The sequence below is a fragment of the Mauremys reevesii genome, linkage group 6 (genome assembly GCF_016161935.1).
Source record: "Mauremys reevesii isolate NIE-2019 linkage group 6, ASM1616193v1, whole genome shotgun sequence".
NCBI classification, from domain to species: domain Eukaryota; kingdom Metazoa; phylum Chordata; order Testudines; family Geoemydidae; genus Mauremys; species Mauremys reevesii.
Window position 1 is genome coordinate 123,131,553 of NC_052628.1, and position 19,912 is coordinate 123,151,464.

At 45.7% G+C, this 19,912-nt stretch overlaps 1 protein-coding gene across 8 annotated transcripts in view; it reads left to right on the plus strand.

Moving 5' to 3' along the window:
- Positions 1 to 19,700, plus strand: part of PSD3 (pleckstrin and Sec7 domain containing 3) — a 167,623-nt gene extending 147,923 nt beyond the window's left edge. For 6 of the 8 annotated variants that reach the window (XM_039543486.1, XM_039543487.1, XM_039543490.1 and 3 more), the window contains 3 exons: positions 2,234 to 2,378; positions 5,833 to 5,976; positions 10,201 to 19,700. In XM_039543486.1, the coding sequence (XP_039399420.1) occupies positions 2,234 to 2,378; positions 5,833 to 5,976; positions 10,201 to 10,413 (502 nt within the window). In that variant the 3' untranslated portion in view covers positions 10,414 to 19,700. Of the gene's footprint in view, positions 1 to 2,233; positions 2,379 to 5,832; positions 5,977 to 7,453; positions 7,524 to 10,200 lie in introns of all 8 variants that reach the window. The other 2 variants (XM_039543489.1, XM_039543488.1) reach the window with 2 other exon arrangements.
- The last annotated feature ends 212 nt before the right edge of the window (positions 19,701 to 19,912 follow it).

Consider the following 19,912-nt stretch of genomic DNA (forward strand, 5'->3'; position numbering starts at 1 on the left):
TTCCTGTGAGATCTGCGTGGGCAGACTGCTGCACCCCCACAGAGTCCCCAGCAGGCCAGCGAAGCTTCATGGGGGCCCAGGAGTCAGCCTGCAAGAATCAGCGTACACGCTCAGGGCCTTAGAATATGCAGCGAAATAGAACATCAGCCAGTCCATAGGTGGTCTAATGGATTTTATAGCCTAGAGCAGTGGTTTTCAGTACTGGGTCGCGGAATGGAAGGCACTGGGTCATGGCAGCTTTGGGTTGACACCACTGACCAGGCCGTTAAAAAGTCCCGTTGGTGGTGCTGCCTGGCTAAGGCAGGCTAGTCCCTACCTGTTCTGATACGTGCTGTGCCCGTAGGCGGGGGGGGGGGAGAGCACACGGGGCACCATATACTTCCCCCGCCCCAAGCACCATCTCGACACTCCCGTTGGCTGGTTTGCAGCCCAGGGCCCCCACACACACACCCTGAACCCCTCATTCCCAGCCCCACACCGCAGCCCTCACCCCTGCATCCCAACCGTCTGCCCCAGCCCTGAGCCTCTCCCACACCCCAGACCCCTCATCCCCAGTTCTGTTGGGTCGCAAACATCAACAATTTTCTTCAACTGGGTCGCCAGGAAAAAAGTTTGAAAACCACTGGCCTAGAGGACCTCAGCTGAATCACAAGTAAAGAAGGCAGGAAATACAGTAGAGCATTCTGGCTTTGAATTTGCATGCCCTTCTTAGCAATTTACCTGCCACTTGTAGCACTCAGCATTGAATATCCAAATGATTTTGATTTGATTTGTTTGTGTAGTCTCAGCCCTTTTGCAGCCGTCCACAGTATGTTCCTGCTGAACCACGATATGATATAGAAATTTAATCCCAGTAATGATCCCACAGTTTGCTGGAGAGTAAGCACATACTAAAGGCTTGACTATGTCGTGCTGCAGTCGAGCTAGGGGTGTGTGATATCTAAAGTACTCTACCATGTTGCGCTCTGCCTGCCACGTGTAGACTCTGCTGGCGCACTCTAAAAGTTCGTGCTGATGTAGTCCCATTTCAAACAGAACTACGTTAACATGCACTACGTGCCTTGTGGATCCTGCCAGCAGGGTCTACACGGGGCAGGTAGAGCGCCTTAGAAATCACGCAGCCCTCGTTTGCACTGCAGCACTATGCAGACGAGCCCCAAGAATGCACTTGAATTCAAGTTTGAAAGGGGCTGCTAGGTAGAAAAAGCAGCAAGGTGTGGCTGGAAGCACTAGATGCAGAGATGAGCTCTAGTCTATCTCTTTGTGTTGATTACTGTACCTGTAGGTTCCCACCAAGAGCCCTAGTTTGATAGGCTTATGTCCTTCTGAGGATGATTTTCATACCTTTCCATCTGTATCTGGCAAAGATTTAAGCTTGTCTTTATGCAGTGTGACTTCAATCATGGTGCCTAAAGTTAAGCATGCATGAAAGTCTTTGCAGGATCAGGGCGATAGTTGGAAGAGAGACACATTTGACTTGCATACACATTATTTTCTCCAACTCTGACTTTTTACCATTCAATATACTTTGCTTGGCCCCTCCCTACATTACCAGGGTCATCAATTCCTCAATCAGTGGCACTGCCCAGGCAATTTTTAATAGCATGCAATAGATTTAATTGAAGGTCTTGGAGTTCTTTGCTGTGGGGCCTGGCACAGCAGTAAACTCTGTGTTTTACAGAGGCTGGTTGGTTGAGAAGTGCAGAAAGAATTTGTGTTATTAATACCCTTCTGCAGTAAGAAGTAGGGGAGAGGGATTGGAAAAGTGAGGTCAAAGGCAGGATTTTGTGTCTTGGTTGGGCAAAGTAGACGCTTGGGCAAGGGCCATTCCCTTGGTTAAATTTAATGGGGAAGTACTCGCTGCTTGTGTATTCTGTGGCTCAGTAGTTGATTCTGGAAGGGAAGTTATTAGCAATCAAGCTAATGGTGTGGCTGTTTGTGGTTCAGTGAAGCCACTGAGGATGTAAAGAAGAAATGTGCAAATTAAGGGGTGAGAGCATTTTGGCTGCCATCAAAATGGATGTTTCCAGACATAAGCCAACCTCTAACTGAAGTGGTTAGGAAGAAACTTCCTCTGTATGCCACCCTCTGGGACTTCTGACACTAGTCATTACTGGAGGTAGGATACTGCACTAGATGGCAGTTCAGACGTCCCTATGATGATAAAGCTGACAGCAAGGAGGAAGAGGGAGGGACACTGAGTCCACCAATATCCTCCATCTTTCTTCCACAGGAGCCCAGAAGAAATGCAGGCATGGATCAACAAAATCAATTGTGTGGCAGCTATATTTTCTGCTCCACCGTTTCCAGCTGCTATTGGCTCTCAGAAGAAGTTCAGTCGTCCGCTTCTACCGGCCACCACAACAAAGTTATCTCAGGTGAGCTGTTATTATAATAAGCATATCTCCTGGGGTGGAGAGTCCTTTGACCAGAGATGAGCTTGGAAGGTTCTTCTTCAGCCTTGAAGCTATGTTATTTTGTTGCTATCAATAGTAAAGCTCCTGTGCAAACAGTTTTGCTAACACCTCCATCTAAAAGAGTTTATCTCTACTTGCTTCTTAGGACTAGAAATATTTGCAGAGTTAAAGGTGAGAGGAGATGGAGACTTGATGTAACGTGTTTGTGCTAATGAAGAAAGGGAGGTGTGACCTGTAGCCTTAGGCTCATTTACACGTCAGATAGAAAGTCCTTGCCTCCTGGGTGTGGCTAAGAATATAAGACATTTCAGGCACAGGAGCACAACATTATGCCTATACTCCTCAACCCTGTAAGATTTAATTTAATTGAGAGCCTTCAGTCTCCTCCTCCTGAAACAAACTGTAGGTGTTTCTTGAATTTAGGTATTTTCTTTGTGCCCACAGACTTCCCTGAAATCTTATCGCGTGCATTTATTACTCTTTGGGCTTAGTTGGGTGAGAAAAGTGGGCCATAAGCCACCTTCCTGGCTTATTGACCCTGGGGCCAGCCAGGGGCCGGTTCATCATCCAGTGTCACTTTAGAGCAGCTTCAGGACTGCTCTAAACTGTACACGCTGTAGCACAGCGTGCTCTGGGCCCCCTCCAAGTGCATCTGTGGAGGCTGTGAGGGTGATTGGCATGCAGCTAGCTAGGCTGGCTCTTGGCCCCCCGCAGATTCTCCACCAGTGGTGGAATGCCCTGTAGGAGGAGTGAGTCTCCTCTGTGTTCCCTTTGCACCACAGCAGCAGAGGGCAGAATCTAATCGTAGGAATGACGCAATCTTGAGTATTTTATCTACTGCTAGCATTGTGAAAGAAATCTCTCTGAACTTCATTACTCCTTTCCCTAAATTTGAAAGGCTTTATGCCATCATCACCATTTACTGACTAGCCTTCAGAACTTCTTAGCTCTCAGAGCCTTGCCTCATAACCTAGATTATTCAAAGCCACCTTCTGACACTATCACTCGTCCAGTGGCCTGGAGATTAGCACTTCAAACTGTGTTTTTGGTGGAAGTCTAACAAGTGCCTTAAACAGGAGTAATAGTACTTGTCTTGTTCTGGGTTTTCACCTTCTGTTAATACAAACTAGTGTCTTGTTTGCCATTTTTTCACTGCAGCTCCGCCACGGCTTGAGGTTTCAATATTTCACCCACAGCCATCAAAAAAATCCTTTCACCGATCACTGCACTGAGATATCATTCCATTTAGCACACAGTTTCCTAGCTTAATTGTTTCCATTTTATCAGGAATAACAAAAAAACAACAAACCCCTGTGGTTTGCGTACTGGTAAAAGAGTGACATGAGAAGCAGAATAAGGGAAGTTGTTTAGCTTAACGGCAAAAGATTGTTAAATTTTTCAAAGCAGATAAATTCAAAGACAAGCTAAAACCTGTCTGCTTTTATCTGCAAGCTGGAGAGGTTGTAAGCAGGCTGTTTCTCATTCTGCAGAGGATGAAATATGAATTATCAACTCTTTCTGGTCTCCATGTTAGTTTGTGAGCTGAATCAAGAAGACCACTACAGCACTTACTTCAAAGGACCTGCGCCTGCTCAGAGTAAAATCAATGTCGTCATTTTCATTGACATCAGTAGCAGCAGGGTCAGACCCTGACAGAAATAGGAGATGAGGAGACAAGACAAAATTAATTGTACTAAGTCATTTCACCAAGTTCACCTCCAGTGTCTACATCCGATAGTTGGCTGGTAACAGGGATGTAATAAATGTATATAATGAATGGTCTACAGAAGGTAGATGAAGAGCTTCTGTTCTCCCTGTCTCATAACACCTGAACAAGGGGATGTTCAGTGAAACTAAAAGGTGGCAGATTCAAATCAATAAAAGGCAGTGCTTTTTCCACATGTGTAGTTAGACTGAGGTCTGGTCCACACTAGGGGGCAGTGTCGAGGTAAGATACGCAACTTCAGCTACGGGAATACCGTAGCTGAAGTCGAAGTATCTTATCCCGACTTACCTCCCGTCCTCACCGCTCGGGATCGACGTCCGCGGCTCCCCTGTCGACTCCGCTACCGCCACTCGCTCCGGTGTAGTTCCGGAGTCGACGGGAGCGTGTTCGGGGATCGATATATCGCGTCTAGATGAGACATGATATATCGATCCCCGCAAAATCGATCGCTACCCGCCGATTCGGCGGGTAGTCTGGACGTACCCTGAGAAACTCACTGCCGCTGGAAGTTGTTGAGGCCAAGAATTTAGCTAGATCAAACAAAGGATTGGAGACTTATATAGATATCAAGACTATCCTAAGCTGTTATAATGAATGGTAAACATTTTTGGAAGGGATATCAAACCTCGTGCTTCAGGGCTTAGGCCAATCTGTTAGAGATCAGGATGAGATCTGATGTCTCCCTCTGCAGGGTCCTTGCACTTCCCTCTGGTGCATCTAGCGTTGGCCACTGTCAGAAACAGGCTGCAGGGGCTGCAGGACCTAAGGAGTGTATGCTTTGAAGGGGGTTGCAGAAGAGTGACATTCTCTGCCCAGATGGACTGGAGGGGGTGAGTGGGTTTGGGATGATTGTGGCAAAGGAAATGGCATAGAAAGAAAGAAAGAAAGAAAGAAAGAAAGAAAGAAAGAAAGAAAGAAAGAAAGACCTCCAACTGCACAGTGGAGTAAAGTTTAACAAAAGGAAATAAGCCTTCGGGAGAGGACAGAACATCCTCCTCCCAGAAGAGCCTGTGCCTTGCATAGCTCTAACCCACTGGCTGCTACAGACTGGAAAACACATACTGGCAGAATGACAGAGGGGAGGGGTCTGACAATTGTATCAATCCTGTCGCCACAAGAGTTGCTTCCAAATTGCGATGACCTTAAGTGTGGGGCCAAACTCTGTTCTTTCTTGTACACCGCACAACATCATTGACGTGGCTGAATTTGGCCCGGGGGTTAGTAAAGTGGAAGGGCCAGATTTTCAGCAGTGCTCCACAGCCGGCAACTCCCATTGTTCTCACCTGGGGGTAGGGTGACCAGACAGCAAATGTGAAAAATCGGGATGGGGGTGGGGGGTAATAGGAGCCTATATAAGAAAAAGACCCGAAAATCGGGACTGTCCCTATAAAATCAGGACATCTGGTCACCCTACTTGGGGGAAGAGTGGTAGATTCTCTCTTGGGGAGGTGCTGGGTTCTGCGTACCTTAAAAAATCTGGCCATTTCTTCTGGATGCCTACAAGGAAGCTGCTAGGAGCCAAGCTCTTGAAGATCTAGCCCTAACAATTTACCATATAAATAAAATGAAATGTTTAAAAAACGCCACTTGCCAGAAGTTGCTGTTTAGCGTACGAGCGGGTCTTTTTCTTCTTTTTACTTACTGAATCTTTGAGCATCTGATACTTACATGACTAATATGTTTCTGAAGGATGAACAGCTGAAATCACATGAAGCTAAGCTGAAGCAAATCTCTACCGAGCTAGCCGAGCATCGTTCCTACCCACCGGACAAGAAACTTAAAGGCAAGGAAGTAGATGACTACAAACTGAAAGACCACTATCTGGAGTTTGAGGTATGTATGGGATACAGCACTAAATACATTGGCTTGGCATCTGCCTTGGAGAAAAGCTCTGGAAATTACAGAACTCCTCATAGAACTAAGAGAAGGAATAACAATACTGTAGTATTTACTAAAGCAATAAAGATAGTATCAATGGTGCAAATGGGCGCTTTTTGTTTTTTACTAGTAAACATCTGCAAAACTCTCCCTACCTCATTACCTCTCCTTAACACTTAGGATAAGTCAAAGCTTAGACCTAGGCAGGCAGTCGGTATGTCAAATATGATGAAAACTGTGCAAGTTGGTCATTATACTCTCAGCTTCCCCTGCACCTGCAGATACAAATGACACACACATTTGACACAGTTTGAGAGTTTTGACTGCAGTCACCTGTTACCTCATCAGGCAGGAGGGTCTCAAGAGTTTGGAATTCAGTTCCTGCCTGACACAGACTTCCTGTGTGACCGTGGGCAAGTCACTTAGCCTCTCTGTACCTCAGTTCCCCCTCTGTAAAATGAGGAATAATAATGTTTCCTTCTCCCTTTGTCTTTCCTGTCTCTTTAGTTTATCATCCCCCATGGGCAGGCAGAGTGCCTAGTTCAGTGGGGCCCCAATCTTAGTTGGGACCTCTGGATGCTGCTGTAATATAAATAATGGTAATAATCAGTCATTTGTATATTCAGAGGAGAAACAGCCATTCTAAACTTAGTACTGGCCACTCAGTGCACATGGACCCACTGCACCATCAGAACTCTTGGCACTGTGCACAGGTGACTAACAGGTAAAGCAGAGAGGGAAGAGGATAAAATACAGGTAATGGAATATGGTGTTGAAAGTTAGACTGCAGCCATGAGAATCGTGCCCCTGTCTGTTTCTGGCTTGGGGAGTTTATATTGTTCTCTTTCTGTGCCTGTTTATATTTAGCAAGTTTTAGCAGTGAGGCGTGGAAAGAAATGGCCATGTGCATCGTACATGTCACCAGCAGCCCACCACATGTTTAGATAACTGTCACCAGGGCTGTCGCTTCTCTCGCCTCCAAACCATGCCTTGGGCTCTTCAAGGAGGTTTATTTGCACTACAGAGGCTATCAGAGAAGCAGAACCCAGTCTTAACTCAATCCTCAGTGACAGGCTTCAGGGCCACCCCTCCAAGGGGTCTCTGGCCCTCCAGCTCCTGCAAGCTTCCTAGCTTGGCCAGCTCTGCTCCCCTCCTGGAGCAGCAGTCGCAGGGCTGCTCCCCGAGCCCCTAGCCCTTTGCTCCTGGGACCCACCGCAGGCACTAGCTCCACTCCAGTGTGACCTCCCCTCTGGGGCTCTGCCTGTCTCATCCCTCCCTCTCCAGCTGCCTACGAGCAGCCCTTTATAAGCCCAGGTGTGGCCCAGCCCTCCTTTAATTGGCTGGATTGGGCTCCGGTCCAGGGAGCTGGGTTTAGTCTATCTACAGGGACCAGCTATCCTGTGATAATAACAAATAATGTCCTCTTTCTTAGAGAGAACCTCAAATGAAAATTGAATCCTGCAGAGTGAATAGATATGAAGAAAGCTGCTGAAGGTGCCTATGTAAATAGCTCTGAGGTTACACCTACTTTCACCACGTGGGAGAGAAGGTGTTTTTAACGTGCTAATATGTAAAGCGGGGCTATTTTCACGCTTGTCACAGATTTCACAGAATGCATAAAATTGGTGGTTGGCTGTAGAAAGCATACAATAGCTGTGAAAAACCAGCAATTGAAATCTTCCTCCGTTTTTTCCATCATTTGGAGCAAAGCCTGGAGGAGCGAATGTGATTGAGTGACTGACCTTGCTGAGGTAGGGCGAGAATGCAGGGGGTGCTCTCAAGCCAAGCCTGCAGACCAGGCCACTGAAAGCAGCAGGAGAAGGGAAAAGAAAACACAGAAACATAGTGAAAAAAGGCATGACTCACCCAAAGGAAATGGCATGGCTCCTAAAGGGAGGGAGAAGGCCAGAGTCCCCTTCTCATAAGCTCTCCTCATTTCTTTTCCTTCAGCTCCCTGGGCTTCCCCCGTTCTTGCTTTCTGCAGAAAACAGTACTGCTAACAAAGTGGTTTCTCCCTTCTGCTATGTACTGAACCATCTTTGGCTTTGAATGAGGCAGTGTATGTGCCTCAGAGGAGGCAGGGGCTGTGCTGTGTGGCTGCCTCACTGAAGACTGCCCTGTAATCCACATGCACCAGGGGCAGAGATAAGGTTGTGTGGGCATTTAAACTTTTAAATATTTTCCTTTGCAACTTTAACATTCTTATTTTCTTGATGAGGTTTCCTATGGTGCTTTTTAACAAGTCATGTTATTTCCATCAGCTGAGGGTCTGGCCCCATGTGGCCTCTCATTGTTGTAAAAGAGAGCACGTTTACAGTTTAACTTTAAAGAAAGCCTTTATTTGTACGTTGCTTAAATTGAGGCTGAGGACAGACAGCAGCAGTGGAATTCTGGCCCCATTGAAGTCAATGGCAAAACTCCCATTGACTTCAGTTGAGGCAGGAATCCAGGCCAGGGTTTTATTTCTGTTGCCAACCTGTCCATTCATTATGCAGTGAAGCACGGCACATCATCAGAATTCTGCTCATTGGTTCTCCTCATTTGAGTGACAGGTGATACCTCTTTCTTTTATTTGTCTCTGCAGCGCTGTGCTGGACCTCTCGATATGGAACTGATCCGACTGTTTTTTTCCTCATTTCATTTTTAAGCAGATTTCTCCTGTGATCATTCTCAGTAAGATTTTGTTTCTCAAAGGACTTTTTGGAAACCTGGTCATGTTCTCTCATCTTCTTTTGTCCTCTTCAAAGCAGTTCCCAATGCTTTTTACTATTTTGCATTCAAATAATTATTATTATTGCTTGAATTTTATTATTTTATTATAAATGGAGAGAATTCTCTGTAAACATTTTTGCTCAGTCAGGAACATAATAATTTAGAGACTGTTTTATTACTTTGAAAAAAAGGATTAATAATCAGTAGAAGCGTGGGGTTCCTTCCCTTCCTTCTCCCCCCCCCCTCCCCCATCCACTGTGATCACCTTAATTCCAATTCTTGCACCGACATTAATGGCTGCTGAGGGATGGATTGCCTCTTTCCCATCACCAGCCGTACTGGCTAACTTCGCTGAATTCCTGCAGGCAAATTCCTGTGACTGACTATTCATGCCTGTTGATTGCTGTGGCATTGTGTGAGGTGCTGTATGGTTGTGACTTGCAATGCAACAATTGCTCTGTAATAAAGGGAAACACCCTAGTCCAGATACAGAACAAATTAGGATTGTGTGCTTTTGCTGTACATAAAAACATTGGTGCCTGAACAGGGAGCACAGTCCGGTAGACCTCAGGCGATCCGGATGAGCTTCCCCATCCTGTTCTCCGAACACTGGACTTGCAAAATATCCTCTTGGAGGCAAAGCGGGGTAGAGCTGTCCTGGAGAAGGCAGATGTTCGGCCCACCCACCCGCTCTCTGTGGGAGAGCCACGCATAGAGAATACCTGTGTGATTCTGTCCACACTGTGTGATCCAGGGTTTTAATATCTAGGGTCACACAGGCTGGGATGGGGAGCAGAACCTCCAGTGGCCAGGCTGGTTGTGGCCACAGAAGTTTGGGGTGTTCTGAGGACAGTGGCAAATCTTAGCAGAAGGATTTTTGCAGTCCCTTTGGACCAGTGGTTTTCAGCCTATGGTCCGCAGCCCCCTGGGGGTCCACAGATATGTCTAAGATTCCCAAAGAGGTCCGCAGCTCCAGTGAAAATCATTTTAGGGGTCTGCAAATGAAGAAAGGTTGAAAACCGCTTTGGACCGTCACGCCATGCGTACGCATGCTGAGTAATACCCTGCTGCGTGAGTAGCCCTGTTTGCTTTAATTAGGGCTACTTGTGCAGCGGGTTTTACTCTTCTTCAGGAAGGTACAGCTCAGCATGCCCTGCATGGCTATTCAGAAACTGCCACGCATCAGTTATGTAAATCTCCCTGCACTCTTATTGGCTGAGGGCCATTAGGTACAGAGCAAACATTTGCCTGGTTGAGGAATAAACGTTGGCAATTGTACAACATCCCTGGGCTCTGGCTGGCTCAGACGATTTCTGTGTGGTGTAATTTATATTAGCCACCATTGTTCACATACATATTAGACTCCTAGATTTCAAGGGGCCAGTCTGATGATCCAAGCAGACCTCCTGCCTATCACAGCCCAGAGAAGTTCACCCACGCTGATCCATTCCTTTGTTCCTTTTCCAGAAAATCCGCTATGAGATTTATGTTGCCCTACTGAAAGAAGGGGGGAAGGAGCTGCTGAGCAGTGGAGAAAATGATGGGCCAGGACTGAAGAAATCCCATTCGAGTCCCTCATTAAATCAGGAGTCTCCAGTTAGTGCCAAGGTGAAGCGAAACATCTCCGAGAGGAAGGACTACAGACCAGAAACACCCAGCATCAAGCAGAAGGTCACTTAGACTGCATGAGACCGCTGTAGAAACAGCCATGCAGCAAAATACCATTGGTCAAAAATTTCCTTTGCTAACCTGTCTTTGATAAAAACAAACCAATGCATCTGCCTGAATGGGGTGGTAGTCACATTTTCTATTGTATATTTTGTTGTTTCTGTACAGATTGTGGGAGATGTCTTGGCTCCTGATTTGCTTTGCCTTGTTAATTTATCATCTAGCCATTGAAGCACCTCTTTTTTTTAAAAGGGGTGGGAGTGGGACTCCCTGATTTATTGCACGTCTCCTCCCTTTTTCTCATTGGCACGAGACTTTCATCTCAAGTCACCTGTGACCTTTCTCACTGCAGTGGGAAAAGTAACTGGACAAGCACTGCAGCATAGTGAGTGCTAGCTGCAATGACGAGAAACGAATTGTTGCTCAGTTGCAGAGATGGAGCTGACTGCTCCCTGCAGGTTAGTTAAATTCTGATGCTGCGACTGGAGATCTCCCAATGATGTGAAATATACAGTGATAGGAGCCGTATAGACAGATAGGGTACTGGATTGTATGAACTCTGGACCCACACAGACCAAGGGACTAAAAAATGAAAATCACTGGGAATGCTGGGCATACAGAATTAGAACAGGTTTTTCAAAGTGAAGACTCTGGGGGAGCAGAGGGGGGTGCCCAAAGCCATGTCTCTCTTGATGATTGATCCAGCCAGAATTAATTTTATTTTTCCATTTCACTATTCAATGGGTTGTTGTAGATGACAACTGCTGGCTGTGTGTTTTAGTAGAAAAGGGAATCCCATGTGTTTCTCAACAATACACTCTCATGCTGCTGCCATACAGAGTCTCAATATGCATTGTTCATCTGCAGTTTCCCCCCAGAATTTTGATTTCCTTTTTAGTAAGCACAGGTATTCTGCAGTCTCTCTGATATCAATGGAGGTGTTCTCCTGTTCTCTTCTGAAAGGAATTCTGTTAAACTATCCCTTGAATTTTTCACAAGTATTTAGAAAGAACATGTTGGAACAGAAGTCCTGGTGACTCAGGGACTTAATGGAATAGACTCTTTGGTCTTAGAGCCAGAATCTGACCCCATTCCAGTTGCTCTGTCCCTGGCAGTCACACCGACGCAGCCATAGGGATAGCAAAACCTGCTCTCTGTGGAGTCTTTCTTTAATAGCAACTCCTGACCTCTATATAAGGACATGGCCTGTGGGGGGAAAGGGACTTGGCCAAGGTGTCTGTATACCTCAGCCTTCCCCAGCTGCTAGAATGGCCCTTTTGGGCTGCGGGCAGCCAGATGTAACTTAAAGCAGCCCTGAGGTTGCCTTAACTTATGCCAAGCATGACTAAGAGACACCTTTGCTTCCTCCCAGTGCTCGCCCATCTTGTGCTTACTGCAGCTCAGCTCGTCTGGAGGATCTAATCCTTAATGTGCAAAGACAGTCCCGGTCAATATAAACTGCAGTAGGTGGCCTCGAAGAAACATCTAGATAGCTCAGGTCCAGTTCTTGCAGGGGCAGGTGTTTACATCACAGAGCTCCTCACTACAGAGGGTATATTTGTGGGCAGGCTCAGCCGAGAGGCCAACAACGGATTGGTCATGGACGTTAAACCATTCTGGACCACTAAACTACCAGACTAGCAGGCAGTAGAGGGAGCAATCAAGTAAGATAAGGATCTTGCAGAGAAGCTAAATGATTTCTCTATACCAGCCTCCATCACAAAGGACAACCATGAGATATACACCCCAGAGCTCTAGACTATAATACCCATGCTGTGCTGTCAGAGATCGTAGCATTGAAAGAGGAGGTGGTGCACCAAATGGATCATTTAGGATGCAGTCACTAACCAGGACCAGATGGTATTGCATCCAAGAGTTCCAGTGTGACTTATGAATGGAGTGGCTGAGCTGCTCACAAAAATTTGCAATCTGTCGTCGTACTAGAAGTCTAGAGGATAGCCAGTGCCTGACCTCATTTTAAAAATGACTCGGAGTGATTGTGATTCACAGAGCTGTGAGGAGGGCTGGTCAACATTTTCCAACGTTTGGATTTGTTTTTTAAAAATTATGTTATGCTTAAAGTTAAGTACATTGTCTAAGTGATGCCCTGAAGAGAAACTTTCCTGAATTAGGGCCAAAGTTATGTGCTTGAGCAACATGCTGGGAAGTGTCATTCACTGTAGACAAGGGCCGGGGTAAGAAATAATTTGAACTACTCATTGAGGGGTAGTAGATTACCACTCAGGAGAAAGGCCTAGGCATCCTGCAGCTGTGCATTGTACAGCAGTAGTTTAAAAAAGGGGGGGGACAGTAAACGAGAGGTTGAGTTATACTGAGAGACAGAGAGAGCGCTAATACCGGGACTGCTAAATGTCATTACATAGGGACAAGTATCAGAGGGGTAGCTGTGTTAGTCTGGATCTGTAAAAGCGGCAAAGAGTCCTGTGGCACCTTATAGACTAACAAACGTATTGGAGCATGAGCTTTCGTGGGTGAATACCCACTTCGTCGGATGCATGTAGTGGATTTGCCGCTATTACATAGGGAGATGACCTTGAGTCCTGCAACCATTTCACATCAGTTCCTCACAGTAATAGTACAGCAGAAACAGAAATGGTCCAGAGAAGTCACAATTTGATCCCAGCTCCACTCCCAGGGCAGTGCAGCTCTACTCTGGCCCTTACTCAAGGTATCCAGGTACTTCTTGTGTTTACAAATAGAGTGCAGTGGTTTAAAAGGCAAAGAGGTGACAATTGCAAATGTTTGTGTTAGCTTTTAAGATATTCTGGCTGCCCATGGATTGTGTTTGAATTGTTGATCGCCCAGTCACAAGCTGAAGTTCTCCCATACAATATCTTTCTCAATCTACGCAGATACTGCATAATTCATGCTCACAACTACGGAACTCCTTGCAGATGAGTGAATTTCATGCAGTTTGAAAAGTCAGATACAGTGATTCACAAAATTCATTTTATTTATTTTGTCAAATGCAGTTTAGTTTTAATTATTTATTACACTACTCCAGAGTGCACTTGTACATGGATTGTGGTATATTTTGTAAAACTTACCGATCTTAGTAAAATGCAATTTCACTGCAGCTTTCAGCTGTTAAATATTCCCTGAGCTCCACCTGCTTCTTGTGAGAGTTGTGAAGCATGCAGATTAGTGACCTAAGAATTTGTGGGGTTTTAGTATCAGTTGGAATTCCCACGGTTGGCTGTGTCACTTTACAGTTGACCTGTGTCGCCGTCTCCTTTGATAGGTTTTACTGAAATAAGTCAAGAGAAAACACAAAAGCAGATCCTGCTGCCATTGAAGTAAGTGGCAAAACTCCACAGACCTCACTGAGCAGGATCAGAGTGCTGACCAGTATTGCAGCTTAGTTTGCTTTTAACATTACGGTGTAGCAGAGAGGGTGGGCCAGATTTTCAGAAGGTGTAAATCAGCACTGAAGAGACTGGAGCTTTGCCATTTGACCCCCTCCCTCTCCCCCTGAGAATCTAGCCTGTTATGTGTTGCACATTATTTTCAAAGTACCTTGCTTTCCAGCTCCTGGATATATGCTTTTAGCAGAGAAGATAAATATGTGATTATACTATATAGGTGCCCAGGCCCTTGGCTGCTCTCAAGAAGCATTGCAGCTCAAGAGGGACTTTGTAAAGCCACTTTTTAAAAACACTTTTGTGTTTCTTTTGTCTTGGGCCCACTGTGTGCCAGGCTGCTGTAAATTGTACTAGCTGCTCAGTACTTCCAAGGGAAAATATGGCAACCAGGAATCATCAGGAGGTAGGAAACCTCCAGACACACAACCTTTTCCCAGCCATTCCCCCGGTGCAGGCCACAGGGAGGGGATATGACATAGAAGCCACTGTGGTGCCTCCAGCTATATCACCCGAGGATTCTTCCACAGTGAGGTGATTGTGACATCCATGATTGGTTACCGTGGCTTTAGGGCACTGGCCCAGTGCAGGTCTAGATTGGATTTGAACAGGAGGTCCCCTTCTGATAACAAGTAGCTCAGAGTGGCTGAGAATGTCAGCATCCATGCAGGGTGCTTTGGATTGTCACATTCTCATGATTAACCCTTTGCATTCATCTCCAAGGAGCTACCCTGATCTGTACAGAGAGGTACCATGCTGTGCTCTTTGGGTTTACTCTCGCTCACTTGAAGAGCAACGCGTAGGGAACTCTCAAATCTTGGGTATTTCAGCATGTGCAGTTCCTGTTGCCCCATGAGGCCTCCACCTCCCTTTCTTTCATGTACACTTTTCCCAGGCTTTTCCCCTGCAGAGTCTGGCCCTGATGCCATATCTCAGGCCAGTTTCCCACGGAGGCATTGGGATCGCTGCGTGAGGGTGTTGGGATTGGGCCTGTGGCAGCTCTGCAGCATTACAGCTCATTGGGTGCACTCCAAGGGCTAGTTCTAAACTGGTGGGGAAGGGGGAGGCATCTGCTGAGTCCCGTCTGCCAGTGGACAGCTGCAAAAATCCCATGGTCATTAGGCCCCAGCAGGAGCCTGGGTCTCTCCCTTCTGCTGAGGCTCCTACCCCTTCTCTTCCTCTATACGTCCAACCTGAGAACAGCTCTTCCCACCCCACACACAGACAGCTGGCTAGGCTCCAGGGAAGGAGGGCTGCTCCACAGCCCCTTGGAGCAGAACTTCCCACTCTCCAGCATTGGCGGGGCGTGAGGGGAGAGATGGGGGAACAAGGACAGAGAAGCAAAACCAGCACCTGCCCTCGGCCTCCTCTCCAAGACCACAAGCCACCCTACCCCACCCCACCCCCACACCACAAACCTTTTCTAACCCACAACCACCAAAACAGGCAAAATATTATCCCAGAACCCAAATCCCCCAATCCTTTGCAAATGGCAAGGATTCTGGGGTTTGGTGCAAGGGATGATTCTGTAGGTCGTGGCTGAGAATTGCTTGTGTGTGTGTGTGTGTGTGTATAAAAAAGGCTGGAGCGTGGCCAATCTCCATCCAGGCCCACAGCCTTTTAGACCAGTTAGTACATTGTTACCTCAGTTGCTGTCAGTAGGTGGGTAGCTCAGTCAACTGAAAAATAATGTAGCTGAGCAGGTGGGACTTAGATTCAAACTGTTTTTCACTGATTCTTGATAGTCTTGGAAATTATTAAAATAATTTTCCAAAGTTAAAAGAATTTTCCAAAGTTAAAAGAATTTTCCACAAAGAAGTTTCCTCCTGCTGTGAACAGCTGCTCTCTCAGCTTGGCATCTACATCTCATGCTTGCTCTGGTAGGGCAGTTCTGAAGCCCGTGTGTAACTCTCTGAGCTCTGTATGGAACATGCCCTGGGCTCAACTAGAATTCTTCAGCCCATACTCCTGGACTTGTTCAGCTCTCTTGATGACCCGAAATGGGAATATGAAGAGGCCTAGAGAAGAAAAGGAGCTATTTCCATGGTTACTTGTAGTTCATGGTGAGCATTCACCTCTCCCTATTCACACTTCCTGCCTACCTTCCCTTTTGCCTTGGAGTTCTTGGGGTGTTTGAAAAGACGCTTAAGGAGCCAAAGCTGCTGTTACTATGCTAAATAGCCATTTATGGCCCAGTGGAAAGGGTACTGGATTGAGACTCAGGAGACCTGGGGTCCATCCCTAGCTCTGCTACTGGCATGCTGAGTTACCTTGGGCAAGTCACTTCACTGCTCGGTGCCTCCGTTTCCCCATCTGTAAAACAGGGATAATGATACTGACCCCCTTTGTAAAGCACTTTGAGATCTACAGGTGGAAAGAGCTGTTTAAGAGCTAGGTTTTAGAATTCCCTGACTCTTTTTTCTTTTTCCAGCACAATACAATGCTTCTTATTCCATACTGTGAGTTAATAAGAGCAAGGAAAAATGTGGTATGGGGAAACCATGCTTAATACAGGCAAATGATTCTAACGCCTATTGCAAATGACTGAATGTTGCCCATTAGCATGGGAACAAATAACGGAATAATGCTCATGCACCATCAAATGTAACTTGTTCATTTATTTTGTTGACGGCACTGAGGTTTAGCTTTGTTTATTTATTATAACACTCCATAGATTAGTAGAAGATGTGGGTTGGAGCTTTCGGAAGTGCTCAACGTTGTCCTTTCTCTGCTCCCACTGTCTATGGGAACAGGAATAGGCCAACACAGAGTGATTGGGAAAATCCCACCTGTAAAGTTAGTATATTTGGTAAAAATAGTAAATTATTAATAATCACACACACCCCATGGCATCTGCTATTCCATGTCTGCTGAGAGGTGGGTAGCTAGAGAACAACATTCTATTTGTACGGTGTATAAAGCCTGGGACTTAGCAACATGAGGATTAATTATGTTCTAAGGGTGTAATAAAAAGACCAAAAAAAGGGCAGCGTTTTCATCTTGCCTAAGCCATTGTTGTTAGTAGTAGCTCTCTGGAGATACACCAGATTTACTGATAACATAAGGGAGATCCAAACCAGGCCTTTTATTGGGCAAATTTCAAAAAAAGTAGGCAAGATTCTCAGTTCCGCAATGGGCCAAATGAATGCCTGGTGTAACTCCACAGCATTCAGCCAAGTTACAGCAAAGATTCATTTGACTCAGTGCCTTCATCTGCTCTGATGACACCACCTGCTGAAAAAGGATGATTCTTGAAATCTAGCCTGCATCACTTTAAAAATGAGGAAAGACTTTCAAAAGTTCCATTGACTTTCAGTCCTAAACCACATATACACGTTTGAAAATCCCACCCAGAGTCCAAAAAATTCCAAAAAACTATAGGCTGGAAATTTGACCGATTTGTATTTGTGTGTATTTCGTTGCAATTAGAACATCTCACTTAGGGTGGGCTGGTGGCACTGTGTAACTGGACTAAATCCAGCGTCATGGATTCAGAACAAGAATTTCTTGGCAGCTTTTAAATTTGGAAATTACTGCTCATCTCAAAGTTAAAGTGTCAACAGTACCTGTTGAGTGTGTTTAAGCAGTGAGCATGTGTGAATGTGTGTGTGTGGTTCTTATGCGATGTATGGCTTCTGTGATCAAACACTGCAAAGGTTATTCTTTTCCGATGCTTCATTTTTGTCCAGACAGTTTAACAGCTATAAACAGCGGGGCATTGGTTGTTTTAGCCAGTTAAACGGTTATTAAATGCTTTTGCAGGTTTAGCGTTTTTCTTAATCCAGCCTTGCCGTGGTGTGTTCTGCAGAAGCTGCTGGGTGCTCAGAGCAATTATGGGGTGGGAATTTAAAAAGCTCTCGACATTGGGCTAACTCTGTTCATGTTGGTGTCATCCATTGCCTTAAATGGGAGCATCACTGAGCACTTTTGCAAATACCTCCCTATAAGCCTAATTTAAGGCTCCCATTGTTTAAAGAAATCTTGGCTGAGTTCTCTGAATAATCCGCGTGGGGTAACATTTTCAAAAATGCCTTAGTCACTTGGGTGCCTAAATATCATTAGACTTCTAGGTTACTTAGGCGCTTTTGAATATGTTACCCCAGGCTATTGTGGATTTACTGTAACAATTGCAGAGAGATGTGTAAGAATCCATGTGGTTGATAAGTTACAAAGAGTGGCAGGGGGAAGTGTCAGCTGTGGGCATTTCAAGTGGTGCCCTCAGGTTTCCTTTGGAAAGTGTGAAACAGTCAAGGGATTTTTAGCCCAAATAAATATGTAATAAAATCCACTGGGTTTTCAGAATGATATCAGAGTCAGTGTTGCAGTTTGTATGACATTAGAACGACCCAGATTAAACCAGTAGAGGAGGAATGGGGATTTAGGGCTAGATCCTGCCCTGAATGGCAAAGCACTTAAGCATGCACTTAACTTTAAGCACATGAGCAGTCTCAATGAAGTCAGGCCTAAGTGCTTTGCTGGATCAGGGCCAGAGAGCTTACATCTTACAAGTCTGAAAACTTAGTGGAGAAGACTCCAAGCTAGGATGAAATGACGAGGGTAAATCCCATCAACTTGGGTCAGGCCAGCCAGGAGCCTGGGCTCCCTGTATCAGGGATCTGAGCTGTTTCTTTGGCGTCCACCCTGTGCAGGATAATGTAGTGAAACGTGGTGGCTCAGCAGTCTCCTGCAGCCTTTAAAGAGTGCTCATTTACTGCGAGCACACATTGCAGTGAAGGCCAGGAAATCAGCACTGAGCTCTCAGTCATCAGTCACTGTGGGGGGCTTGTGTGGAAATGTTCGTGTTCAATGGTAGCCGACTGCCCCAGCACTTCAGAGAACACTCCACACAGAAACTTGCACCTGCGCAGCAAAGCCAGCTCCTTGATTTAGATCAAAGCGTATTGGAATAATGCTGCACAGCATTCAGGAACAGGCAGGACAGGGCCAGAGAGAGCCCGTGGGTGGGGCCACGCAGTAAACCCTGCTGTTTACGTTGTCTCTGGATACAGCTCTGTGGTAGTATAAGAACCTCCCCTTTATAATCTCACTTGTTTTCCTTATACTGTTGAGACCCCAGTGATTTGTTTACATGGCATGCAGTTTAGTCCATCCTCACTGCCCTCTGGGGAGCCACTCTGTCTGTAATGGAGCAGTGCTGAAGTTCTCACCAGCCCTTCTCCACTGGAATAAATCCTGCTGCTTTGACCCTTGGGGAGGCCCTATGTAAGGTCTATGCTGGCTCTCCCCACCAAGGGTAAATTTCTCTATATAGAGGCCCTACTTCACATCCACGGTCAAAGAGCCAGAGGTATGCAGACCTGATCGAGGCCTCAAATCATGAAAGCATTTCAGCATGTGCTTAAATGCCACTGATGTCCATGGGACTTGATCACATGCTTTCCCAACTAGAGCTGCTGTCCTGAATCAGGGCCTTTGCTGTTTTCTAACGGTACCATAGGATGCCCTTGGATTTCCTATTCTAGTCTATGTGACAGGTACTAGAATGATCATTCCTGATAAATGAAGGCACTTACAGAATGTCCTGTCTCCCTGAGGGAGGGACTCTTGGATATTATTACATCGTTTAAATAATATTTTGAAATGAAGTTTACATTGCTTTGTTTTTCCTTCGAGGTGACTGTATATAAATATTTCCCTCTCTTTGAGCATTGCTGGAGTAAGCAGACAAATAATTTGCCTCTGATGTATTGAAACTGTGAGATATAGTTCTCTCTTGTGTACATGTTCATGATTATAACTCTTGTTCCTCTGTGTTTTATAAGGCAGGATAATGTTGCTTTAGAGTAACTACGAGTCTGCAGCCTTCTGAATGATTTTTATGTGATTGAAATTGAGCAAAGCAGTGAAGGATTTCACACATGTATATGATATATGTATATGTACAAACTTTAGAAAGAAATAAACCAAATGTATTTCATCTGCTGGATTTGAGTGCACCTTCATTTAAGCTGTTGCTCTTTAATATTTGTATTACACCAGAACTGAAAGGTCTCAGCCAGATCAGAGCCCCATTGTGGTAGGTGCTATACCAGGGGTGGGCAAACTTTTTGGCCCAAGGGCCACATTGGGGTTGCAAAACAGTATGGAGGGCCAGGTAGGGAAGACTGTGC